At 37.7% G+C, this 27,258-nt stretch overlaps 2 protein-coding genes across 10 annotated transcripts in view; one reads left to right on the top strand and one right to left on the bottom strand.

Annotated features, from left to right (window-relative positions):
* The window catches only part of HMGCR (3-hydroxy-3-methylglutaryl-CoA reductase), a 53,521-nt gene extending 46,623 nt beyond the window's left edge, over positions 1-6,898 (bottom strand). For both annotated transcript variants that reach the window (XM_029217010.1, XM_029217011.1), the window contains exon 1: positions 6,631-6,898. The gene's annotated coding sequence lies outside the window, so the exon portion shown is untranslated. The remainder of the gene's footprint in view (positions 1-6,630) is intronic.
* Positions 6,893-27,258, top strand: part of ANKRD31 (ankyrin repeat domain 31) — a 127,321-nt gene continuing 106,955 nt past the window's right edge. For 6 of the 8 annotated variants that reach the window (XR_003792690.1, XM_029217006.1, XM_029217003.1 and 3 more), the window contains exons 1-3: positions 7,174-7,441; positions 15,975-16,048; positions 19,503-19,606. Coding sequence is in view for 7 of the 8 variants with exons in the window: in XM_029217006.1 (XP_029072839.1) it covers positions 7,287-7,441; positions 15,975-16,048; positions 19,503-19,606 (333 nt within the window). In the remaining variant the exon portion in view is untranslated. Of the gene's footprint in view, positions 6,949-7,173; positions 7,442-15,974; positions 16,049-19,502; positions 19,607-27,258 lie in introns of those variants that run through there. The other 2 variants (XM_029217004.1, XM_029217008.1) reach the window with 2 other exon arrangements.

Raw genomic sequence — 27,258 nt, 5'->3', positions numbered from 1 at the left:
TCAGAATGGCCATCATCAGAAAATCTATAAACAACTAATGCTGGAGAGGGTGTGGAGAAAAGGGAACCCTCTTGCACCATCGGTGGGAATGTAAGTTGATACAGCCACTGTGGAGAACGGTATGGAGGTTCCTTAAAAAACTAAAAATAGAATTACTATATGACCCAGCAATCCCACTACTAGGCATATACCCAGAGAAAACCATAATTCAAAAAGACACATGCACACCAATGTTCACTGCAGCACTATTTACAATAGCCAGGTCTGGGAAGCAACCTAAATGCCAATCAACAGATGAATGATAAGGAAGATGTGGTACATATATACAATGGAATATTACTCATCCATAAAATGGAATGAAATTGGGTCATTTGTAGAGATGTGGATCACCTAGAGACTGTCATACAGAGTGAAGCAAGTCAGAAAGAGAAAAACAAATATTATATATATAACTCATATATGTGGAATTCTAGAAAAATGGTACAGATGAACCGGTTTGCAAGGCAGAAATAGAGACACAGATATAGAGAACAAACGTATGGACCCAAGGGGGGAAAGCGGGGGGTGGGGGGCGGGGAGTGGTGGTGGTGGGATGAACTGGGAGATTGGGATTGACATGTATACACTAATATGCATAAAATAGATAATTAATCAGAACCTGCTGTATTAAAAAAAATAAAATTCAAAAAAAGAAAAAAAATTGAATAGGCAAGCCAGAGACAAGTAAAAAGTATTCATGATGCATAAATCTGACAAAGGCTTCACGTCCAGACTGTGTAAAGGACTCCTACAAACCAACAATAAAAATACAAACAGCCCAATTGACAAGTGGGCAAAAAATTTGCATAGAAACTACAAAAGGTACAAACAGTCAAAAAGCACATAGAAGGTGCTTAGTGTCCTTAGCCATTAGGGAAATGCAAATTAAAACCACAATGAGATACTATTTCACACCCACCAGAATGGGTAATAAATAGGAGATTGACTATCAAATGTTGGTGAAGATATGGAGCAAAGGGAGCTTTCATACATGGCTGATAGGAGTATAGAAAGGCAGTTTCTTATAAAGTTAAACATATACCCACCATATACCCCAGCAATTGTACTCTTAGGTATTTACCTAAGAGAAATGAAAACATACATCCACAAAAAGACTTCAGTGAGAATATTACTAGCAGCCTCTCTATAATAGCCTCCAAAGTGGAAATAAATGTTTGTCAATAGGCGAATGGACTAAACAAATTTGGTATGTTCATACAGTGTAATAGTACTCAGCAATAAAGAGGAATGCATTGATATAAAGCACATCGGTGAACCTTAAAAACATTAAGCCTACTAAAAGAATCCAGTTTAAAAAGATACATACAATATGATTCCATTTACATGAAAGGCTACTCTGTGGTGCTAGAAAAACTACATGATAGAAATCAGAAAGTGTTTGCTTGGGGGTAGGTATTGAGGAAAGGGAAGAAGCAATGGAAATATTCTTAATCCTGTTTTAAGCAGTGGTTACCTGAGTGTGTGTGTGTGTGTGTGTGTGTGTGTGTGTGTGTGTGTGTGTTCAAAACCATTGAACTGCATCATTTTACTACATCAAAATTCTGATTAACCTTTCATGGCTGGCATTTTTGTGTCTTTCTACTTTGGCAGACCTGCTAATACATTAGTCTAAACTAGTTTACATGACTGTTTCAGTTACACACAAAGAATATCCCATTACCATATGTAAATTTGGCAATTTCGTGAGTCCAAAAATCAACTAAAATTTATTATTTTTTATGTATTAATCATTTATGTAAATTATACTTTTAAGATTTGAGCTTTTAAGATTACTGTTTTTCCACTTACAACTCCGATTTTCCTCCTGTAGGTTGTGTATGCTGGTGTAAGAAATACAGAAACTTTAAAAAAAAAAAAATCCACCACACATTGAACTGAACATTAAGGTCTATATATGTCATTATATGCAAATTATTCCTTAATGAAGAGAAGCAATAAAAAACAGATTATACAGTTCTTCAGTAGCAGAGTCAGGGGGTGGCTTGGTATGCTTGATAACCTCTTATTTCCTCAATCCCCCTAAACAACCCCAAATAAACATACACTCTAAGATAAAGGTGTGAATTTGCTGTGTAAGCAGCTAAGTGACAACTGTGTTTGCTATTCAAACACAACCTTTGTTGGAGTTTCATAGCTCTCACTTCAAAAAGATTATCACCTTGACACCTTTCCTATATGAAATTCCAGAGCTATCACTGTTCAGCTCCTTGCTTTATTCTGTAAATAGTATACTATGAGAAGCTATACATGTCTATGTATATATCTGCTTTTCATTCTTCTTAATGACAACATAGTATTCCACTGATAATCCCCAATTGATGGACATTTAGGGTGTCTCTAACTTTTCAAAATTACTGTTGGAATCTTCTGAACTTGTCAAAACTAGTTGACAAAATCAGTGTCATTTTCACCAGGCTGTTGCATTTGCGTTTCTAATTCTTTGACAGCCTATCATGACTTTATCTGTCACTTTGATTGCCAATTTTTTATACCAACATTATACTGTGTTTTTAGGGGGAAAATAATTTAAGAATCCTTACAAAACCCTGATAATCATGTTTAACATCTGTTGCTTTTTTCATGTCATCATAAATTATAAAATGTTGTAATGTATTTCTCCTTCTGAGACAGATGATCAGTTTATAACTGTTGCCCCCTAACTCGGTCATTTTGCATTTTCAATTCTAAAGAAATATATTACTCATGATCTAATAGAGCTAAACAATGAATAATTATGATTTTAGAGATCACACAGAATAGCAACGTCTTGTAGGCATCCTGGGGCAATGGGTCAGGGAGGGTTGTTATAAGTTACCACTAGGCATGCCTAGTCCTCTGATTCTCATTTTTGAAATGCCAAGTTTTTGCAATCATCCTTTGCTGATTTTATGGGCTTCATTGTAATATATCTTTCTGTCAATCACCAGAATAACACATGCTACTAATTATTCTTCAGAGGGTTTTTTAAAATGAAATATTAATTGCTTATTAGGCTACTACCTTAAATTTCATAGTACTTTTAACTTTTTGAATTATTTTCATATCTATTTTATGTATGCCATTTTAAAGTAAAATTGAGCTTCTATATTAAATTCTGCACTAAGAAAGGACATAGCCTGTAGGAGTTGGGTCAGCATATTCCTACACAAGTGAATCAACTATAACGATGACTGCAAAACAAATTTAGGTATTGAACCAACACCTAATCCTGTGTAAACCTGTCTCTGTGTTTTCCCACATTTTGCAGTTTTTGAGAAAGGGTCTCACATATACTGATTTTTCGGATTACATGCATATTCTCATTCATTTCTAAATTCACAAAATAGTTCTTATTTGTGCTAAAGACCATGCAAATAATTTGGGTTGATGGATGGCAATCTTTTTTTTTTTAATCCAAATCTTTGAGAAAATGAATGTTATTTTTGGAAAATGCATTTTAAAATACTCATCATAAAATACTCAGTGAAGTACTTTATATACCTTTATTTTGGGGGGAAATAAAGTAATAAGGTGAAAAGTGGGTTTACTCTCTTAGATATTCATGTTGTGTTATATTTATGATCAAGCAAATCTTCCGTGAAAGTCTCATCTCTTACAGTTCTGGGATCTAAAGTAACCTGGATAGAATGGAAATGCTATGAAGCTATATAGGCAGGAAAAAATTTAAATTATAAAAGCCAAATATATTGTGTAACCACAAAAATCCTGAGACTTCTTTTTCAAAATCCACACTTCCAAACAAGTCTCATTATAGTACACCTTGTACATACTCCACTTCCTGCTTAGTGCCTGAGTCATCTCACACCACTCTCCTCTGACTCCCCAGCTTCCGGCACACAAGCCTCCTGGGATGTCTCAGGGCCTGTGCACTTATGTTCATTCTTCAAATGTCATCTATTCAGAGAGGTGATCTCTGACCATGTTCTCTAATCAGCAGCCTCTTTATTTCTTTCAGGCACACATCACTCTCTGAATTATCTCATTTATGTACTTGTTTGTTGTCTGCCTCATCCATGAGAAGGCGAGGCCAGTAAGGGAAGGGCCCTAATTCCCAGCCCTACTTCAGGGCACTGAGCCTCACGAGCATTTGTGGTATAGCATATATGCTATTGGTATGATTTTGGAATTTTCCTGCCTAATGAAAATCTGAGGTGGCAAAGCTGGCCTTCTACTTTTAATTCACCTTTAAAACAAGTAAAGAATTCCCAAATAGAACTTTTTCTTGAAAGACTTAAAGCCTAAATGGAAATCAAGCAATGAAAATTTAATTATAGTTCTGAAGGATTACTTGGTTTCATTTTATAAATTTACTATACAATATTATTCCTCAAAGATTCAAATTTTGATATAATCTAACTTAATTGTATTCTGCCTCATATTCTTTAATTTTTTACAGATATTTGTTGGTTTAAAAAGAATATAATGCTTTTCTCAAGGTTTTCTGACTAATTCACTATGTGTTAGTATTTATATTAACAAGCAATCAATTTTCCTTTTTAACTACTTGAATTTCTCCCCTATTCTTAGGACTCTTTAAATCTAAAAGAGTTCCCATTCTCTCTTTTTTTACCCCATGATATTAAATTGTTGAAAGAAACCAGGTCATTTGTCCTATTGAATTTCCCACATTCTAGATTTGGTTAATTTTATCTTCCTGGTGTTAACACATTTCTCTGCTTTTCCACCTTCCCCCCTCATATAAATAACTGATAGTTAGATCTAGAGTCTTGATTAGATTCAGGTTTTTAACTTTTGTGGGGGCTTAGAATACTTCATAGGTAGCACCATTTATTCCTATTGTATCATGCCTGGAGGAGCATATTTGGTTATCTCACTATTAGTGATATGTTAAGATTATCAGTGGATGTAATGTTGTCAGCCTGATCTACCTGTTACAAAATTCCCCATCAGCCTTTTACCTGGGAATTTAGGACTGTTTTAAACATGGAGGATATATAGGTGGAGAGGTGTAAAAAACACAAAGAGGTAGAGTTCTTTCCATATTTATTACTGTTCTGCCTCGTTTATAGAGTTGAGGTGAGGAATATTCAAATAAGTTTATTTTTTTGTATATTAACTGTAGGTTATTTTATTTTTATTGAAGTATAGTTGATTTATAATATTGTGTTAGTTTCAGGTGTACAGCAGAGTGATTCAGTTATACATATATATATATGTTTTTCAGGTTCTTTTCCATTGTAGGTTATTACAGGATATTGAATATAGTTCCTCGTGCTATACAGTAAATCCTTGTTGTTTATCTATTTTATATATCATAGTGTGTATCTGTTAATCCTATAATCCTAATTTACCCCCCCTCCCCTTTGGTAACCGTGTTTGTTTTCTATGTCTATGAGTCTGTTTCTGTTTTGTAAATAAATTCATTTGTATTATTTTTCCACATATAAGTGATATATAATTTTTGTCTTTCTCTGTCTGACTTACTTCACTTAGTGGGATATTTTTTAGGTCTATCCATGATGCTGCAAATGGCAATACTTCAGTCTTTATGACTGAGTAATATTCCATCGTATATATATATACACCACATCTTTATCCATTTATCTGTGGATGGACACTTCAGTTGCTTCCATGTCTTGGCTATTATAAATAGTGCTGCTATGAACATTGGGGTACATGACTCTTTTTAAATTAGAGTTTTTGTCTTTTCCAGATATATGCCCAGGAGTGGGACTGCTGGATCATATGGTAGCTCTAGTTTTAGTTTTTTAAGGAACCTTCACACTGTTTCCCATAGTGGCTGCACCAATTTACATTCCCATCAACAGTTGTAGGAGGGTTTCCTTTTCTCCACACCCAGAATCAAGTAAGTTTAAAAGACAACCACGAACCAAGTGTTTTAAACAGCAGTGGCTTAACTATGGTCTAAATAGTAAAGTGCACAGGGAACTCTGCTCAATACTCTGTAATAACATAAATGGGAAAAGAATGTGAAAAAGAACAGATACATGCATATGTATAACTGAATCACTTTGCTGTACACCTGAAACTAACATTGTTAATCAACTCTACTCCAATACAAAATAAAAATTTTAAAAAGTAGTAAAATAATAATAAGTATGGCAAAGCCACTCCATGTACTGAAAAGGACAGTAAATTGAGGAGTCAGAAAACCCTAGTTTCTTTCATTTATTTGACAAACCATTAAAGACCCCATATGTGCTTGGACCCTGTAGATTCCGAAGTGAGTACTAAAAACTTGCTATGCAGAAAGGGTCTGTCTTATTGGAATCTTCCTCTCACTTGGGAGGTAGAGCTCACTTGGCTTTGTTTCGAATGAGTCTGAATTAAAAACTTGCAAAGAGACTGAAATCAAATATATAAGAATGTAGTCACTTCATTTAAAAATAATAATTGGTTACTATGGGAGGCTGCTAGGCACCAATATTATTATAAAAAGTAATAAAGGGAAAATACAAGGCATTTAACCTGCCTTTCCAACACAATCTGTATTCCAGCATAACCAAAGAGTTGAGGAAAAAACAGAAATATAAAACAAAGAAGTTGGATCATCTAAAAACTTCTGATTAACATTTTTGTTTTGCTTACCTCAGGGGGACTCTTGGGGAAGGGATGTCAAAGGGATTAAGGAGAAAGGCAGCACTTGGAGGACTCAAAAACACTCTTCGGGGCTAAGACCACATTCTGGCTTCAGAAAAGTCTAGCAGAGCTGACAGTTCTTTCCGGGTCTGCGTCTCACAAGCCCGAGATGAGCTGCACGGCACGTGACCCAGCTCTCCCTCGCTGCCGGTATAGCGTTAGGCGGGCTCGGCCTCCAGTCCGTCTGGTGCAACGCTTCCTCTCCGATCCCCGCGGCCGCAGCTCTAGACGCCCCCCAAAGCCACAAAGCAAAAGTGCGGAAGGCGGGTATGGTAGCCGGCCACGCCCCAGACCGCCGGGAAACCCTGGGCCCGCGGGCGCGCGCCAGGCCACTTCGGGCCACTTCCGGCCACCGGAGCGGGGTCGGGCGGGGCCGACGTACGGCGCGCGGGTCAGACGAGCGGCGCGCGGCTCCCCCTGCCGGCGGCGTGGGGTCAGGCCTCCGCGCTGGCCCGCCTTCCCCACGACGCCCTCCGACCCCGCGGTGTGTGCTCGCGTGGCGCACCGGGGTCCCCCCACCAGTTTTGTTCTGAATTTACAATTTCTCCTGGCCCTCAGAGCAAATTTAAAAATTTTTTTATTTTTATTTTTTATTTTGGGGGGGAATGGAGGAGTTAGAGAAAGAGGATAAAAAAGACTTGGAGTGTGAGGCGGAGATGGAGGAAGGTGCCCAGGCCCCATACTGGGACAGTGATGAAACGGTGATCGAGGCATCGGTGACGGAGAGCGACCAGGAAGAAGAGGAGTTGCCTTGGAAAAGGTGACCGCCTCTGGGCCTGGGTTCTGGCGGCGGGTGGCCCTCTGAGGGTTGAGGAGAAATTGTTACCAGCCGAACGTCTGCGTGCGGGCGGGAGTAGGGCCTTATGGGGCAGCTAGGCCTGAGCTCAGAATTTCGTAAAGAAGACCGCAACTGCCTCCCAGCCTTTCCCCAACTTAGGACCGAATGACCTGTATAGCAGGTGGCTTTCTGACATTTTTAAAAAGCCTTCTTTCTTAGCCTGGGGCTTTTTTTGCGTAGGCAAAACAGTCTTGGGTCTAAACTCCTCAAGTGCATTTTGCTTCTAGCGACTCGTAGCTGAGGTCCAGGAGACGGTTAGTATACTTTCTCTCAGGAAGAGAATGTGTGACGGGGGAACTGGTTACTACCAAACTGGAAACGGATAGTTTTATAAGAATCAAGGGAAGATGGTAGTTCCGTTCATCAGAACATATCTAGTTCCCTGTGCTGGACACAGGGAGAAGATAAAAGAGATGAGGCCACTGACTCTGAGAAACCAACAGGCCTGGAAAGACGTAAACAGATAATTTCAATGTAATGTGGGAAGTCAGAGTAGGAAGGATGCCCAGGCTGGTTTAGGAGCCCAGAGGGATGCTTACCTCAACCTAGGTGGTCATCAGAGTTTGCCAGGGTTGACTTCTGGGTAGAGTCTTGAAGGTGGGTCGGAATTTGTCAGATGAAGGAGAGGAGGTTTTCAGGCCAAGGAGGTTTTCATGCAGTTGCATGCATGGGTAAAGGTGTAGTGGTGGGACATAGCATTGTGTTATGTGTGTTGGAATGTGCAAACAGTTGGGTGTTACTGAAGTGTTAAATGGGGAGATGGGTGTAGTGAAAGATGAGCCTGGAGAGAAAGGTACACTAAGGTCACATGAGGCCTCTTATAGCCTGTGTGTGTCCTGGTAGGGAGCTTGTAAGATGTTAAGTGGAGGAGCAGCATAATCAGATTTTCATTCACTCAGGCATGCCCTAGACTAGGGCTTTGAAAATTTTTTTTTTTTTTTTGCGGTACGCGGGCCTCTCACTTCTGTGGCCTCTCCCGTTGCAGAGCACAGGCTCCGGACGTGTAGGCTCAGAGGCCATGGCTCACGGGCCCAGCCGCTCCGTGGCATGTGGGATCTTCCCGGACCGGGGCACGAACCCGTGTCCCCTGCATCGGCAGGCGGACTCTCAACCACTGTGCCACCAGGGAAGCCTGGGCTTTGCAAATTTTAATGAAAGTTATGAATTTCTTATAAATCACTTCAGAATCCTGTTACAAGGTGGATTCCAACTCAGGAGTTCTAGGCTGGGGTTTGAGATTCTGCATTTCTAGCAAGCGTCCAGGTTAAAGTTGGTACTATTAGATCGGGGATCACCTTTTGCAAAGCAAGGCTATAGGGGTTAGCTTTGGGATCAAAGTAGTAACAGACTGGGATGATGAGAGCTCAACTAGGCAGAAACAGTGGGAATAGAGGGAAAAGGACAAATCTGAGAAGCCTTTAGAAAGTAAATTTAGCCGCAGATGGTGATTGATGAGATATGGAGGATGAGGGCAGGGCAGCAGTAAAGGATGATATCCAGATTTTTGGCTCTTTTATATACAGAAACAGTAATATTTGCTCTTATTGGTGTACAGGGACCATTTTGACTGGTACCTGGAGTCTTATAACAACCACTACACTCAAGATCCAGAACAGTTCTGTTATGCCAAAAAAAAAAAAAAAAAAAAACTCCTTCGGGCTGCCCTGTCCCTTGTAGTCAAGCCCCTCCCTCCCCATTTAAATCACTTTCCGTTTGTGTGATATATCATCTTTTTTAATCTGTCTGCTTTCATTTCCCTCACTGTCTTTCGTTTTCAGCAGTTTGATTATGATGTTTCTGGTAATGATTTTATTTGTGTTTTTCCTGTTTGGGGTTCACTGCTTCTTGAATCTATAAACATATCTTTCACCAAACTTCGGAAGTTTTCTGTCATGATATCTTCATATATATTTTTATGTACCAATCTTTTCATCCTCTCTTTCTGGGGTTTTTGTTGTTGTTGTTGTTTGTTTTTTTGTGGTACGCGGGCCTCTCACTGTTGTAGCCTCTCCCATTGTGGAGCATAGGCTCCGGACGCACAGGCTCAGCGGCCATGGCTCACGGGCCCAGCTGCTCTGCAGCATGTGGGATCTTCCCGGACCGGGGCACGAACCCGCATCCCCTGCATCGGCAGGCGGACTCTCAACCACTGCGCCACCAGGGAAGCCCTCTTTCAGGGGTTTTAAATGACATGAATGGTAGACCTTTTGACAGTCTCCAGATCCTTGAGGCTCTAATAATTTCTTTTTCTCTCTTAGTTCTTCAGACTGTATAATTTCTATTGCTTTATCTTAAGATTCACTTAGTTTTTCCTGTCTCATCTCCATTCTGTTGTTGAGACCATCCAGTGAATTTTTAATTTCAGATATTATATCTCCTAAAATTTCCATCATATTCTCTTTTACAGTTTTTATTTCTCTGCTGAGAACTTCATTGTTTTCATCCATTGATAAATGTTCACCTTTATGTAATAGAGAATTATTATAATAGCTGCTTTAAGGTCTTTGTCTTGTAATTCCAGCATCTGGGCTTGGGAGGTTGGGGCATTGGCATCTGTTATTTTTTCTCTCAAGAATTAGTCAGATTTTCCTTTTCTTTGCACGTTGAGTAATTCTGGATTATATCCTGTATATTTTGAATGTTATGTTTTGGACTCTTGTTCCTGTTAAAATCCTCTAGAGGGAGTTGATTTTTGTTTGTTGTAACAGGCAGTCAATCTGATTAGGTTCTGACTGCATGTTCTGTTTTGCCTTCTGTGGGTGGTAGTTACATCAGTCCAATTTTCAAAGCCTTTACTATTTGAGTAAAGCCTTTACTTTACTGTTTGAGTCTGTCTCACTCATGTACCACTCAGGGATTAATCTGGAATTTGGACAGTAGTTAATATCATAGTTCAGTTCTCTAAGCCTTTGTTACACTTTTCTGAATCTGCTCTGCATGGGGACAGCTCAGGGTTGAGCCTCACACTTATGTTGGATCATATACAGAAGTAGGTGATTCCCCTTCCTGCTCTCTTTTCTCCAGGATTCTCATGCACCCTTCCCTCCCCATGCCCACATGTTGATTCGTTTGACCAGAAAGATGGATTTCTTTCAGTGTTAGCCTTCTTGCTGTAGAGTAGTTCCCTGCAGTTGGGGCCACCTTCAGGGCAAAGTGAAAGAAAAAGAGAAGAAAATAAAAAAGGTTCTTTTCATACTCTTGGGAGTATGGTTCCTCTAGTAGGAGAGAGACAGGTTTTCTCTTAAGTTTAAGTGCCCAAGCTACCATGATTGGTAGCAGTATAGCTCTGAAGCTAAAGAGAAAAAACAAGAAAACTCAGGCACATTCCTCCCACACCTTCCGGCATTCAGGGATCCCTTTCCCTAGTTCTCTGGATAAAGGTAGGAGAGGTTTCTTCTGGAGTTTTTGCTGTCTGTGTCCACTGTACACTTCTAGGTTTAGGCCTAGGATCAAAGCTGGAGACAAGAAAAAGAAAAAAAGAGCAAAAAACAAAACAAAAAAACCAAGCAAACCATGAGACTCACCTACTCCAGAGTTGTTATTTAGATTTCAATTTCAGTCCCCAGTTTACCTGCTGTTATTTACTTTTCAGATTGCTCAGGTAGCTGTTAAAAAAAAATTCTACCAGAGTTTTTATTTTTATTTTTTTTATAGATGGCACTGTCTTTTTTTTTTTAATATTTATTTATTTATTTATTTGGTAGCACTGGGTCTTAGTTGCAGCAGGCAGGCTCCTCTAGTTGCGGCTCGCAGGCTCCTTATTTGTGGCACATGGGCTCCTTAGTTGTGGCAGGTGAGCTCCTTAGTGGCAGGTGGGTTCCTTAGTTGAAGCTCACTGGCTTCTTAGTTGCAGCACACGGGCTCCTTAGTTGTGGCATGGGAACTCTTAGTTGTGGCATGCGAACTCTTAGTTGTGGCATGCATGTGGGATCTAGTTCCCTGACCAGGGATCAAACCCGGGCCCCCTGCATTGGGAGCATGGAGTCTTAACCCCTGCGTCACCAGGGAAGTCCCATCTACCAGAGTTTTTAGTTGTAATGAGTGGAGAACTAGGCTATAGATGGCTTACTCTATCTTGACTGACCAATCTTTTTTTTCCCCCCTAATTCATTTTTAAATGCTTCTCTGCAGTGCCATAGAAACATCATTCTTTCAGATCTCATAGCTCAAGGTTAAAAATTAGTTTTATTTTTATTGGTATGGAAATACAAAGTCTAAGCATTGCTGGAGCTGAATACCATTGCTTCCCTCCCACCCATCTTCTTTGCTTACTTACATGCAGTTTATTCTGTTTTTCATGCACAAGCTCTCTACTTTGACTGGAATGAGGAGCACAGGTCCTAGTAGAGCAGAGACCCCCAACAGGCAAAATGTTATACATAAATAATCCTTAAATGTTGCAGCTATTAAGGTGTTTTTGCTAAGATCTGAGAAGGGGTTTGATGACCACTGGGATTAGATAAAGCAAGGCTTTCAAAGAATGAGGATGCCAGGTGTTAACTGTGCCTGAAAAGTACTCTGAGGACCTGGACTTGGTCCTAGCCCTCTTAAAACTGTAAAATGCATCCAGCCCCTTTTTTGGCTTGGTAAGTGTTGCTACTAATCTGTAAGAATTTAAGTTGCTGATTAGTGAGGTTTTGTTTGCTTGTGATTTGTTTACTAAGAGGCAGGATTCATTTTTCTTATATGTGCCCTGAGAACCTTTTACCAATCCTTAATTTCTGTCCCAGCCTCCCGTAAATGTGAACTGCTCAATAACATTAAGGGATATACTGCAAACTAATCCTGTTCAATACATTTAAACAGAACCACCTTATAAGATAGTTCATTATTACCTGGATTTAGGTATATGTTCAGGTCAAATCATGTCCTCTGAACATTATAAGTGCATATAGTAAAAGGCTAATTGAACATAATTACCCTGCAAGATGAGTGTTAATTCTTTCCCTTAAGATAGGCTAGCACTATTTTCATGTGAATTGTCTAGATGGAAAATACCTGTTTTAAAGGATACAGTTGCAGAAGGGAAAAATAGCAAAATACAAGGAGACAAAGAATTAATAATCACATTAAATTAGCTAAAGAAAGCAACATTTTTTGGTCAGGATATATGGCAAATAGGGGCTCTTCCAATGATTAAAACAGAATGGTGCCAAGTACTATTCTTAAAACTGTTAAATGGAGAGAAGAGAAGAGACAGAGCAAGATTAGCTTCAGTAGTGGGCATCAGTCCCCCGTGGCCAGCAGTCACTCTCTGCAGCTGATGCAGGGCCATTGGCCTGCCCACACCCCTCTTGTGCCACAGAACAAAGGACTTCATCCTCTCCCCACAGAGGATAGACAGAGCAGTGGGGTAGGCCAGGTACCATATGACACACACGTTTAAACAGAACGAAGGAGTACACACTGAGTCTATACAGGGAAAGGGGTTCCCATATAAGGTGGTAAGTCTAGTACAGGCTGGGAGGACTCTTATCTTTTAGTAAGAAGGTGTTCCAGACCCAAGGCCTAGCAGGGGTTGAAAGACTGTATGCACAAGACTGCCTTTCTCAGCACATTCTTTGTTATCTCCTGTAGGAAGTACACACAGTGCCTCCCCAGACTGAACTCGAATCAGATCAAACCTCTATGTATAATAACCAGTTTACAGGAAATATACAGGACAGAGGAACATGTTAAATGACATGCAGTCTTCAAATCCAAAATGTGGGAGACTCTATAGGAAAAACAACTCAGTTTCTTCAACAAATAAATTGTACGGGGCAGGGAAGGGGATAACTTATAGATTTTAAAAGAGACTTAAGAGACATACAACCAAATGCAATGTGTGCATCTTGTTTGGAGCCTGATATGAACAAAACAACTGTAAAAAGAGACAGGGAAATCTGACTACAATCTGTTTATTAGTTTACATTGCTGTGTAACAGCTTACTCCAAAACTTACTAGCATCTTAAAACAATACACATACTGTGTAGTTTCTGTGGTTCAGAAATCCAGGAGTGGCTTAACTGGATCATCAGCTTCAAGGACTCAGAAGGCTGCATTTATCTCAAGGCTTCATGAGAAAGATCTTCTTCCCAAATGGTGGCTGTAAGATTCAGTTCCTTCTCTGGCTATTGAACTGAGTCCTTAGCTCCTCTCTGACTGTTGACTGGGGGCCTCCCTTAGTTTCTTGCTACATAGGCTTCTGCAAATGGCTTTCACAACATGGCAAGCTGGCTTCCATGAGAGGGAAGAAGCAAGAGAATAAGAGAGTAAGATGGAAGCCACTATCTTTGTAACCTAATCTCAGAAGGAACATCTCAACCTATTTGCTGTATTTTGTTTGTTAGAAGAGTCACTGGATCCAGTCCGTACTCAAGGATAAGTACCATATACAAGGGCATAAATACCAGGAGCCATTATAGAGGCTGCTTACTACAGACTGTAAATTTAATAATATTAAGGAATTATTGACTTCTTTTTAGGTATGAAATTTTGGCTGTTTTTTTAAAGGTGTGATTATTACGGTTACGTTTGAAGAGCCCTTATCTTTTCAAGTTGAATACTGAAATATTTCCAGATGAAGTGAAATAAGATGTCCAGGATTTGCTTTAAAAATAATCCAGTGGGAGACTCGCAGGGGGTAGAGAGGATGGCAGAGGGATCATAGAGGACGCAAGATTGGCTGTGTACTGATAATTGTTGCACCTAGACGATGAGTATACTATTTTCTCTATTACTTGTTGATGTTTGTAATTTTCCATAAAAAAAGTAAAAAGCAAAATGAATAAGTAAATAAACCAAAAAGCCCCTAGTTCCAAATCATATATTTATGCCTTAGTACATTGTTACATTCTTGGATTCTGGCAAGATTTTAAAACATTTTTTTTTATTGTGGTAAGATATATATAACATAGAATTTAGCATTTTAACCATTTTTAAGTGTATAATTCAATAGCATTAAGTATATTCATATTGTTGTACAACCATCACTACTAGTTATCGCCAGAATTTTTTCATCTTCCCAGGCTGACACTCTGTGTACCTTTAAATAATAGCTCCTCATTCTTTCATGCCTTCAGCCTCTGGCAACTACCATTCTACTTTCTAGGAATCTGACTCCTCTAGATACCTCATGTAAATGGAATTATACCATTTTTGTTCTTTTGTGTCTGGCTTATTTCACTTAGTATGATGTCTCTAAGGTCTATCCATGTTGTAGCATGTATCAGTAGTTCCTTCTTTTTTAAGGCTGAAAAATATTCCACTGTATGTCTGTACACATTTTGTTTATCCACTCATCTGTCGATGGATACTTGTCAATTCCACCTTTTAGCTATTGTGAATAATGTTTCTATGAACATGGGTGTACAAGTTAGGTCCCTGCTTTCAGTTATTTTGTGTACATACCCAGAAATGGAATTAATGGATCAAATGGTAGTTCTATGTCTAATTTTTGAGGAACCACCAAACTTTTTCACAGTGGCTATACCATTTTACATTTCCAGTAGAAAGTACAAGAATTCCAGTTTCTCTATATCCTTGCCACACTTGTTATTTTCTGTTTTTTGGTTGGTGTGAAGTGGTACCTCATTGTGGTTTTGATTTACATTTCCCTAATGTTTAGTATTGTTGAGCATCTTTTCATGTACTTACTGGCTATTTGTATATTCTCTTTGGAGAAATGTCTATTCAAGTCCTTTGCCTGTTTTTTCATTCTGTAAAGGTTTTTTAAGCAGAAGAAATAAATACTTAGGCCTGCCTAGTAGCATACTCACTGTGCTATATCATTGCTATTTGTATCCCTCACCAGATTTGAAGCTTCTTGAGAATAAGGACTGTCTTCTCTCTTTACCTTGGTGCTGCCAAGAGCATAGTAAGAAGTGAATCCAAAAGTTAAAGTTCTGTAATTGTATGTTCTGAAAATATACACTCAGATTTAACCCTGGGATTTTAATCTGAAATTCTCTGTGGTATAGAGAAAGGTGAAGGAAAAAACCCAACAGCACTGGTCCTTCAAATAATCTCATTTCACTTCTGTTCAAAAACTATATTGATATTTGTCCCTTACTCCAAAATATACAAAAATAGCAGAATATTTATTAAAATGAACATGACCACATGAATATGTCTTTATTTTTCATCTTGGATAAGTTTTAAATTAAAGGCTACATTTCTGAAAAAAAAATTTTGATATAGAATATTAATAGTGGTATAACTAAGAATTTTAACAAATTAATTATAATTTTTATGAGTAGTTTACATTGAACCATGTTAAAAGTTTATCCACTTAATCATTTTGCAGTTTATGCAATATATCATCATATTATACACCTTAAACTTGCACAATGTTGTATGTCAATTATATCTCGATAACGCTGGAAAAAATTTTCTAAAAGATGACAGTTGATTTGTTAGTCTTTGTTTAGGAAACATCATAACATCTGTACCTTCTTTTCTTATGTTTGAAAGGTTGATTTTTAAGGAAGACACATCTCTTAGATCTGAGTTCAGTCTCCATCCTGGTAAAAGTAGAACATGCAAAGGTGAGAAATAATTCTTTTCTCTAAGTAGTTCCTTTAATTTTCCAAGTATTATTATTCCATTAACTTCTCCTTTTATATTTAGTCTTATTCTTTAACTCTTTACGCGGAGTTAGTTTCTTACAGGCATCTGTAATAGACCTTAAAATCTGTTATTTTATAAGGATAGCAATGGGGATTGTAACTTCTGGAAGATGTTTAAGACTCTTAGAGAGGGCTACTGAGTTGTGGAAGTGGCACTCGAATAGCAATTCTCCACCCCAGAATTTCCTGCTTAACCCTGAACTTTCCTATTTGCAAAAGTAAATAATACTTTATAATAATCAGTCTGATTCTTTCTGACTAAAATTAAGGTACAAATATCCTTGGTATATATATTTTTAAAAAGAGCCTTTCACTTACAAATTCTCCAAACCTCCTAAGTCCACTTCTAGATCAATTTAAGCACTTCTGGAAAAATCTATCACTAATTGTTACAGTTCAAAAAGATCAATTCTGCAGTAGCTGTTCAAATTGTAGGTTATTTCCTTTTATGATTTCTTCCTGTGAGCCATTTTTTATTGGAGGATGTCTGGAAATAGGTGTAGAATGGAAGGAAAATCTCCTAAACATCATGAAAATCTTCTTGTGTGTATACACTTGTCCCTTGGTATCGATGGAGGATTGATTCCAGGAACCCCTGTATACACCCAGATCCTCAGATTCTCAAGTCCCATAGTTGGCCCTCCCTATCTGTGGATTGCACATCCACAAATTCCACCAGCCGCAGATTGTAAGCATAGTACACGATATGGTCTGTGGTTGGTGGAATCTGTGGACGCCATACCCATGGATATGGAGGGCCAAATATATGTCTATGAAAAAAAAAATCCTTGTTTAAGTGGACCTGCGTAGCTCAAGCCCACTGTAGTTCACAAAGTCTTCACTGTACTTCCTCTCACCTGATACCCCAGCGGCAAATTACAGCTTCTTCTTGGAGTAGTTTTTCCTACATGTAATTGGAAGGGATAGTGTGTAATATTGGTCTCCAGAATGTGTTCTTACCATATATAAAATGACACTAGGAAGAAGTTAGAGATCTGTTTCAATATTCCAACCAAGTTTTTTCCCTTCCCTTCCCTTCCCTTCGCTTCCCCAAATGGATAGACCTTAATTATTTTTGCCAATTTTTAAAAGTATAAAATATTTTTTAAATGTAAAATTATATAATGCAGAAAGTGAAAGATCCCATCCCCTTCTCTTCCCTGTAATTCCACTCCCAGCAATTGGCAGTGTTTAGTATTTGTGTTTCTTTCTAGACTTTTGCATACCAATATATATATCTTTTTTCATAATTAGTATTGTACTACATGTATTATTTCTTTGTTATATTGACCTACCTCAGCCTGTTAAATTGCTGCTTTTATTCCATTGTATGAATGTACCATTTAATGATTTGATTATGTTTGATGTTTCTCAGTATTATATCTTTGCCTACTTTTCTGATTATTTCCTTAGAGTAACTAGCTAAAGTTAGATTTGCTTTAAAGGATGAGCACATGTCAGACCTTGACATATATTGCCCCCTAAAATAGATGACTTTTTCCCTCTAGGTCCAACACAGAACATATGCAATCTTTGCCAAACTGGTGAATAAAACATATCTGATTATTTTAATTTGCATTTTTGAAGAATACCGAGGCTAGGCATGTTTTAATATTGACCATTTATAGTTTTTTTGTGTGTGTGAATTGCCTTAATGTCTCTTATTCTCGTTTTATTGTTCATTTATAAGAGCATTTTATATATTAAAGATAGCAAAACTTTGTCGTATGTACGTTGTAAATAGTTTTATCCAGTTTCCTAGTTATTATTTAATGTTATTCATGATATGTTTTGTAGTACAGAAATTAAAAATTTTTATATAATAAAATCTGTCAGTCTTTTCTTTCAAGGTTTCTTTTTTCAAACTTAGAAATATTTTACCTATCTCAAGACCATAAAAATATTTTTTTTATCTTTTTTTCCATTTATTATATTTATTGTTTTTACTGTTATGTCTTTAATATTTTTAGAATAATTTAGCATATGGAGGGTAGGTAGGGTAGGTCTCTAACTTCATTTTTTTCAAATGATTAACTAATTGCCCCAGTATTATTTATTGAATGTCATCTTGTTGCCACTGTTTAAAATACCATTATTGTTATATATTAAATTCTCAAATATATTATAGGTCTGTTTCCCACTTTTTGTTTTGTTTCACTGATATATTTGATTATTTCTACTTCTGTGCCATCACTACATTATTTTACCAGCCTTAGATTTTAATACATTTCCATATCTTGGAGGGAACATATTCTCCTACACAGAGTAGTTGGCTTGCAGCATACATCCTAAGCTTCTTTGGTACAAACAGCAAGCTCTTTGGTACAAATAGTATGAGACTTCAGCCACTGTGAGCTTCCAGCTTACCCTCCTTCATATTTTGTCTGTGGGATTTGCTCTGAGCTAGGTGGTTTTCTGGGATTCTGATGGAAGAATTCCATATACTGGTTACTTCTGAGGGAGCCCCTCCTTTTCCTATGATGAGTGACAAGCTGCTAACCAGGGTTTGGTTTCCCTCTAATCCATTCCCATCTTCTATATTTTTTATTTTATATGTATTTTTTATTTTATATTTCCTTTTTCACATTGCTGCTTCAGATTTTTTTTTAAAACTAATTTCTTTGGATTCTTTTTGGGAACTTGGAAGGGAAGAAAAGTTAAATATGGGCTAAATTTGCCATCTTGAAAATTCTGACTCTTCTTGAATAATATATTAGCATTATGAGTTTTAAAAAATTACTTAAAATGAAAAAAGAAAGTGTTCTTTCTAGCAGGGTTTAAGTCTGTACAATTTTCTTTATATATCCTTTGCATTCATTCATCCAGGGACAAAGAAATATCAAGTATTATTTCATTCAGCATTGTGTATACGTTTCTTCTTAAATTTAAAAACCTTGACACATAAAAGTGGCAGTTAGGAAATTATGATTTACAAAATGATTTTTTAAATTTATTTATTTATTTTTGGCTGCGTTGGGTCTCTGTTTCTGTGCACAGACTTTCTCTAGTTGCGGCTAGCAAGGGCTACTCTTGTGGTGCGCAAGCTTCTCTTTGTCGTGCCTTCTCTTGTTGCAAGGCATGGTCTCTAGGCGTGTGGGCTTCAGTAGTTGTGGTACGCGGGCTCTGGAGCACAGGCTCAGTAGTTGTGGCGCATGGGCTTAGTTGCTCTGCGGCATGTGGGACCCTCCCAGACCAGGGCTCAAACCTGTGTCCCCTGCATTTGCAGGCGGATTCTTAACCACTGCACCACCAGGGAAGTCCCGTACAAGATGACTTTTAATGACATTTTGCAGTGTCTATAAAATCCTTGGGTCATTGTTAAAGCAGAGCAATAAAACTATTGCAAATGATTTATGATTATATTTCATTCTAGGCACTCCAGAGATTCAACTTGGATTCAAACTCAGAGAGGATCCACAAGAGCAACTGAATAAAAATCAGATGATGCCTGTTCTTAGTGAGGATGCAGTCTTACAGGTATGTAGTATATTGATTAAATACATACTTATTAAAAATTGATAATGCTGATTGAAATAGGGGCAAATTACTAATGATTAATTCTATTTGTCTATTATTTTACTTCTTTCTTTTCTTACTCAGTTTTTTCCCTTTTCTTCGCCAGTCATTCTGTTTCTTCACTGCAACTTCAGTAAAAGCCAAATGTTTTAGGCCCTCTTTCCTTTATTTATTTCTCTTTCTGGTAGAGATGTGGAATTGAGAAGGTTAAAACAGGCTAAAATAGGATATAATAATTACAGTTTCATCTCCATTGTGTGTCAGAGGTCACCTTAAATTTGTGAAGAAGATACTAGTCTGTGTAGTATAATTTGAGATATGGGCCACTGAAAGACCCTTCTATTGTCGTGTGTGTGTGTGTGTGTGTGTGTGTGTGTGTGTGTGTGTGAGTGCATGTGTGTGGGCACACACTTAGATACACAAATTTTCACTTGTTTCTTTTTAATGCAGTCACCATGGGGAAAGGTAAGGGATGACTCATTTAGCACCTTGGTATAAATAAGTTAGCTAACCAGAGATAACTACAGAGTCTTAAGGAATAGAACGGAGAATACATGTATTTTAATAGCAGAAATTGACGGCAGTTCCAAAGAGTGACCATGCGGGTTTATTTAATATTGTACCTAGGAAGGTGTATCACTTGAATTATATCTAGTCAAAAGAGTAAGATTCAACACCAAATATTTTTTTAAAGCTGAGATGTCCATATTTAGTTTCTACTAATTTGTTGAAATATCATTTTTGTAACTTCTGATTTAAGAAAAATAATTTTTTTCCCTTTAGCTTCAGTAACTGTGAAATGGGAAATAAAAATTAACTTTTTTCAATTTATCTGAGAAACATTTACCATGTGAATATTGTATCAGGCTCTAGATTGTACCTCAGAACGGTGATTTTGAGAGCTTGATTACCAAACTTACTTGGATAGTGTTGACTTAAAAAATTGCACAAGGTGAGAGTTACGAGGTAAGTTTTATTTGGGGCAAAATGAGCACTGCAGCCCGGGAGACAGCGTTTCAGATAACTCTGAGAAACTGCTCTGAGGAGGCGAGGGGAGGAGCCAGGATAAATTAGGAGTTTTGCAACAAAGGGCAGGTAGTCGGGGACGTTAAAAGATTATTGTTAATGAAAGAAAACCAGATATCTCAAGTTAAGGAATTTAGATCTTTTCTGTGTATGGGAAGATGCCAGAGTCTGGGCTTGTTGAAATCATTCCTTTGATGTGAACCTCAGCTCTCTGGGGCTGGTATCCTGTATTTTCACATCCTGAGTTTCCTCAGGGCTCACCGCAGGGAGTGGCTGCAGTCTGATGGCTGCTAGATGGCAGGTATTCTTTTCAACCCTGAGTTTCCTCAGGGCTCACCGGCTCACGTTGGATGGTTGCAATCGTTGATGACTGAGACATCCTTTGTTTATCGATATGGCAGGAAATATTCCATTTATAAATATTCCATTCCATTTATAAATATTCCATTTATCAGTAGCTTTTTAAAAATATAGACTCTCAGACCCGTATTTGAGTAGAACCTAGGACTGTCCATTTTTCAAAAGCCTCCCAAGTAATTGCTGATGATCAGCTGTTGGAACAATTGCCATAGAGGACTTGAAGAGTTAATGAATGTATCTTTCAAAGATTTTTCATGAGATTGTAACTCAGCCATCTGCTGGTTATGGGCTTGTTGTAAAATTAAGATAAGAAGGATAAATGAAGCACTTGTTATTTGTCCCTCTCTTTTGCCTTCGTGGGAATTCATTGGTAGTAAAATAGATACCTCCTTTAACTTTCCACTGCCCACCCCCCCCCCGCAACCGTTTTTGTTTACAGTAAGAGTTAGACCATGTTACCAAAGTGTTAAACATCTGTAGCAAATTTTAATTGATATCAATTTTTAAATTGACAGATGCTGCTTTCACAGTTTTTAATTTTATTCTTTGAAAATAAACCTTTAGAAATTTAACTATATGAGTAAAATTGATTTTGTCAAATAAATAGAGAGACCAGAAAAGATGCTTTCCCAAAGTTATTTAAAGAAAAAAATATATATTGATTTACAACTTCAACCTGATTTTAAGTAAATTCTAAATAATTCAGTTACTAAACAGATTTCTAAATAAATTTTTCTTAAAACTCAGATATAATATTGATATTCAACTTCAAAACAAACTATTTTAGAAATGATGAGATTGGGATTGACACATATACACTACTATGTATAAAATAGACAACTAATGAGAACCTACTGTTTAGCACAGGGAGCGCTACTCAGTGATCTGTGGTGACCTAAATGGGAAGGAAATCTAAAAAAGAGTGGATATATGTATATGTATAACTGATTCAGTTTACTGCACAGCAAAAACTAACACAACATTGTAAAGCAACTATACTGCAATAAAAATTTTTTTTTAAATGATGGAACATTTCAAGTAAGGGCAAACTGTGAAGAAATAGAGGATCTTTGGTTTGACATGCATTATGCTAATTTTTTTTTTTTTTTTTTTGCGGTATGCGGGCCTCTCACTGCTGTGGCCTCTCCCATTGCGGAGCACAGGCTCCGGACGCACAGGCTCAGCGGCTATGGCTCACGGGCCCAGCCGCTCCACGGCATGTGGGATCTTCCCGGACCGGGGCACGAACCCGTGTCCCCTGCATCGGCAGGCGGACTCCCAACCACTGCGCCACCAGGGAAGCCCCACTATGCTAATTTTAAAAAACATAGGGAGCAGTCTTTTAAAATATTTCATACTCATCATTTTTATTGGGTCTTGCCGTACCTTTTCTTGTTCTTTATAGGTGCTATGGCAAGCAGTTTTTAAACTTTACATAGAAATTTTAAAAATTTTGTTTGGAGAGTTTAGTAGTATGTATGGAGAGATAATTGGAGACATTACTATCAAAATTAGGAGGTATGATAGTTAATTTTATATGTCAACTTGTCTGGGCCATCAGGTGCCCAGATGGTTGGTCAAACATTATTCTGGGAATTTCTTTGAGGATGTTTTTGAATGACATTAACGTTTAAATCACTGGATTTGGGTAAATCTGATTGCCCTCCATAATGTGGGTGGGCCTCATCCAACCAGTTGAAGGCCTATATAGAACAAAAAGACCAGCTTCCCTAAGCAAGAGAGAATTATCCAGCAGACGGCCTTTGGACTTTATCTATACCATCAGCTTTCTTGGGTGTTGAGCCTGATGGCCCACAGTGTAGATCTGGACTTGCCAGTTTCCATAGTTACATGATCCAGCTCCTTACAATAAATCTCTTTCTATGTATAAACATATCCTGTTAGTTCTGTTTCTCTGGAGAACCCTGACTAATATAGCAGGCATCATTGATCTTACTGTAATCATTTTTGAATACTGGAAAATACTTGTTTGATAGGGAATAATGATTAATTCAATCTTGTGATTATTACCATCAGGCTGCTTCTTCCATCTTCTACTCACTGAAATGCTGTCTAAGAGGTATGAATCCAGGTTGAATTCACTTTTCCTCTCCGTTAAGCAGCTTCCACCTTCCACCCTTATCCATATGTAGTGGTGAAATCAGTTAAAATGAACATTTAAGAGAACCTTGAAAGGGAAACAAACAAGCACAGGCTTGTTCGACAACTGTGTAATGGAAGAAGGATCATGGTTGGCAAGACCAGAGCTCATGGAGAGATTATGTATATATATATACTGCAGGGTCTTTTTTCTTTTTTAATTTATTTTATTGAAGTACAGTTGATTTACAATGTTGTTAATTTCTGCTGTACAGCAAAGTGATTCAGTTATATATATATATATATATGTATATATACACACACATGCACACACATATTCTTTTCCATTATGGTTTATCACAGGATATTGAATATAGTTCCCTGTGCTATATAGTAGGACCTTGTTGTTTATCCATTCTATATGTAGTAATTTGAATCCTGCAGGATCTTTTTAAGCCCCAGTAGGCAGGTAATACTCTCTCTTGCTAGCTACCTCTCTGATTCATGAATAGCTGGACCACTCAAATTCAAGGTGAGTTTTCAAAACTTAGGGAACCCCTTGACTCTATTATGCTGATCATTAATGTCTTTGATATCCTTTTCCTGACTAACCCATCCTGACCTGCTTTAATTCTTAGGGTCCTAGAATTGCTGTCTCTGCCCAGAGTTGCAATTGCTTAGGAATATTTTGGGAAGGAATGGATGAAAACAGGTCTTTGGCACCTTACTCAGCCAGAGTAAAGATATTTCTCATTCAGTGGTTAAATAACTTTGTGTTCAAGTTGTATTTAGATACTACTCAGTGGAGTTTTAAATGATCATTTTAGCATTACTAACGCTGAAGCAATGTAGAGGTGGTACCATATGTCCAGATCAAACTCTCTAGAAGACAATCATGTGGATATTTGGAAATAATAAAAAATATTTGTATAGATAACCGAATTTGGCTACCTCAGTCTGAGAGAAAGGTATTTTAAGCAAACATTATCAATAATTCATCAAGATCACTAAAACGCTGACTATCAGGAATGTGTATTCTGTTCTGCGGAATGTGAGGATAGTTTGTATGAGACATCTCATGCCTCATGGAGAGCCAAGGTTGGTCAGGCTGATCAGGTTGGCCAGGCTTCCATTCCTCTCCCAGTAATCCATGATTCAGTTGAAGAAAATGATCTCAGATAGTAGAGTATTGTTTTCTGGTTAAGGATATATAAACAGATTTGCTCCTTTCCCAGATCCTCTAAATTAATACAGTTAATTTAAACCTTCTTTCACCTCTCACACCCCACCCCCAACAGATTTTTTTTTTAAATGTCTGCACTTTATTGCCCTCGTAGGGGCAGGAGAAAAATGTCACATGTATCAAAAGCATAGATAGCTATTTGTACCCCTTAAGAAAGAATTGATTGAAGTGTATCCTTACATTTTGTTAATCAACAAATGAACAGCTCCAACCCCCGTTATATTCCGAGGCATTACCTCTTGAGGGGTATTTCTGCCTATGGAAGAGGAAAAAAAAAAATCAGCTGTCAGGAGCAGACTTTCTGCTTACTTGCTCTCTTATCTTTTGTATTTTCCTTATGTGGGTAGGGTCAAATGAAAAATTAGCCCTCAATTGGAAAATTTACTGGTCCTTTAGTAAGATGAATGAAATGAGTGTTACAGATACTTGAATGAATTGCTTTGTGAAGACTCAGAAATACCAAGTAAGTACATAAGTGTACCCTGTTTAATTAATCCTTGGGAATATCTAGGTTTACTTTTTTTTTTTTTTTTAATAAATTTACTTATTTATTTATCGTATTTGTGGCTGTGTTGGCTCTTCGTTGCTGTGCGCGGGTTTTCTCTAGTTGCGGCGAGCGGGGGCTACTCTTTGTTGCGGTGCGCGGGCTTCTCACTGCAGTGGCCTCTCTTGTTGCAGAGCACGGGCTCTAGGCACGCGGGCTTCAGTAGTTGTGGTGCATGGCTTTAGTTGTTCTGTGGCATGTGGGGTCTTCCCGGATCAGGGCTCGAACCTGTGTCCTGCATTGGCAGGCAGACTCTTAACCACTGCGCCACCAGGGAAGTCCCTAGGTTTACTTCTTGAAATTCCTTCTTCACTCTGGACCTCTGAGCTTTTTGCAAAGTCTACTTAGGAAGTATGTATATGTGGAACCAATGTGATAACCTTGAGCACTATAAGGATGCACTATCAATAAATAACAATGAACATTATTAATTGGAGAGGATTTAAGTTCTCAGATTACTTTGTGTTTTCTTGTTATTATGGCTATTTCAGTGATCAAAAATGCTTGGAAGTTCAGGCTAATGGCTTTACATATTTTCAGAAAGCTTTATTATTGATCATAGAAACAAACATAGAGGGTCTCCCAAAGAGAGATCTTTTTGTAAAGATCTTCTTTGATACTAATAATATATTTAAGGTAAGAATTCCTTTTAAAGCGATGAAAGCCAGTGTGCTGTGAAATCTTAAAATGGAAACATTTTATCAGAACATTTTAATCTTTTTTGAAAGGGACACAACAACTTCAGATTTTCTGGCATGACTTGAGAATTAGGCAGAATCCATTAAGCATTTAACACTGTAACACAAAGGTTGTATGATTTTTGGCCCTCAGGAGAAATATTAGAACTCAGAACCTGACAAGAGTGGCTCTTCAGAACTATTATGGATTAATGAACTAAGAAAAGGGAAATGCTAGGAATAAAAAGAAGGAACACTCCCTTTCTCTTTACCTAAGTTCCACAAATTCTTTTACAGAAAGAAATTAAAACAAAATACTAAACATAAGAGCCAAAACTATAAAACTCTTAGAAGAAAACATAGGGGGAAAGTATCATGACATTCAATTTGGCAATGATTTCTTGACTATGAAACCATAAGCAACAAAATAAAAAATAGATAAGCTAGATTTCGTGAAAATTAAAAACCTGTGTGCATCAAAGGACACTATCAACAGAGTGAAAAGATAACTCAAAGAAAGGGAGAAAATATTATTTGTAAATCATATATCTGATACAGGATTGATACACAGAGTATATGGAGACTCTTATAACTCAACAACAGCAAACAACTGATTAAAAAATGGGCAAAGGACATAAATCGACATTTAGTAAAGAAGATGTAGGGAATTCCCTGGTGGTCCAGTGGTTAGGACTTGGCGCTTTCACTGCTGGGACCCAGGTTCGATCCTTGGTTGGGGAACTAAAATCCCACAAGCCACTGCAGCGTGTCCAAAAAAAAAAGAGACATGCAAATGGCTAATAAGCATATGAAAAGATACTCAGTGTCTTTAACCATTATGGAAATGCACATTGGAACCATGATGAGATACCATCTCACACTCATCAGGATGGCTATTACCAAAACAAAATAACAAGTATTGATGAGAATATGGAAAAATTGGAATTCTTGCTCATTGCTGGTGGGAAATGTAGAATGAAATGGTACAGCTGCTATGGAAAATGGTATGGTGATTCCTCAAAAAATTAAACGTATAATTACCATATGATCCAGAAATTCCACTTCTGGTTATATACCCAAAATAAGTGAAAGCAGGGACTCGAAAATATATTTGTATACCCACACTCATAGACGCATTACTCACAATAGCCAAAAGGTGGAAGCAACCCAGGTGTCCATTAATAGATGAGTAGATAAATCAAGTGTGGTACATACATACAATGGAATAATATTTAGCCTGAGAAAGGAAAGAAATGCTGATACATGCTACAACAAGGATGAACCTTGAAGACATCATTACTAAGTGAAATAAGCCAGTCACAAAAGGACAAATATTGTATGGTTCCTTTTATATGAGGCACTTAGAGTAGTCAAAACAGACAGAAAGAATCATGGATGCCAGGGGTTGGGAGAGGAGTAAATGGGGAGTTAGTGTTTAAATAGGTATGGACTTTCAGTTAGAGAAAATGAAAAAGTTCTGGAAATGGATGTTGGTGTTGATTGTACATCAGTGGGAATGTACATAATGCCACAGAGCTTTAAATGGTCAAAACGGTGAATTTTATGTTTTATATATTTTACCACAATAAAAAAAGATACTAAGAAAGAATAACATATCTTAAATGTTAAATTTTTAGCTTGTTGCATTAGCTTAGTATTCCTC

Source organism: Monodon monoceros, unplaced genomic scaffold (genome assembly GCF_005190385.1).
Source record: "Monodon monoceros isolate NGI ecotype Baffin Bay Population unplaced genomic scaffold, NGI_Narwhal_1 Super_Scaffold_12, whole genome shotgun sequence".
NCBI classification, from domain to species: Eukaryota; Metazoa; Chordata; class Mammalia; order Artiodactyla; family Monodontidae; genus Monodon; species Monodon monoceros.
This window is presented reverse-complemented; position numbering and strand designations above follow the sequence as displayed.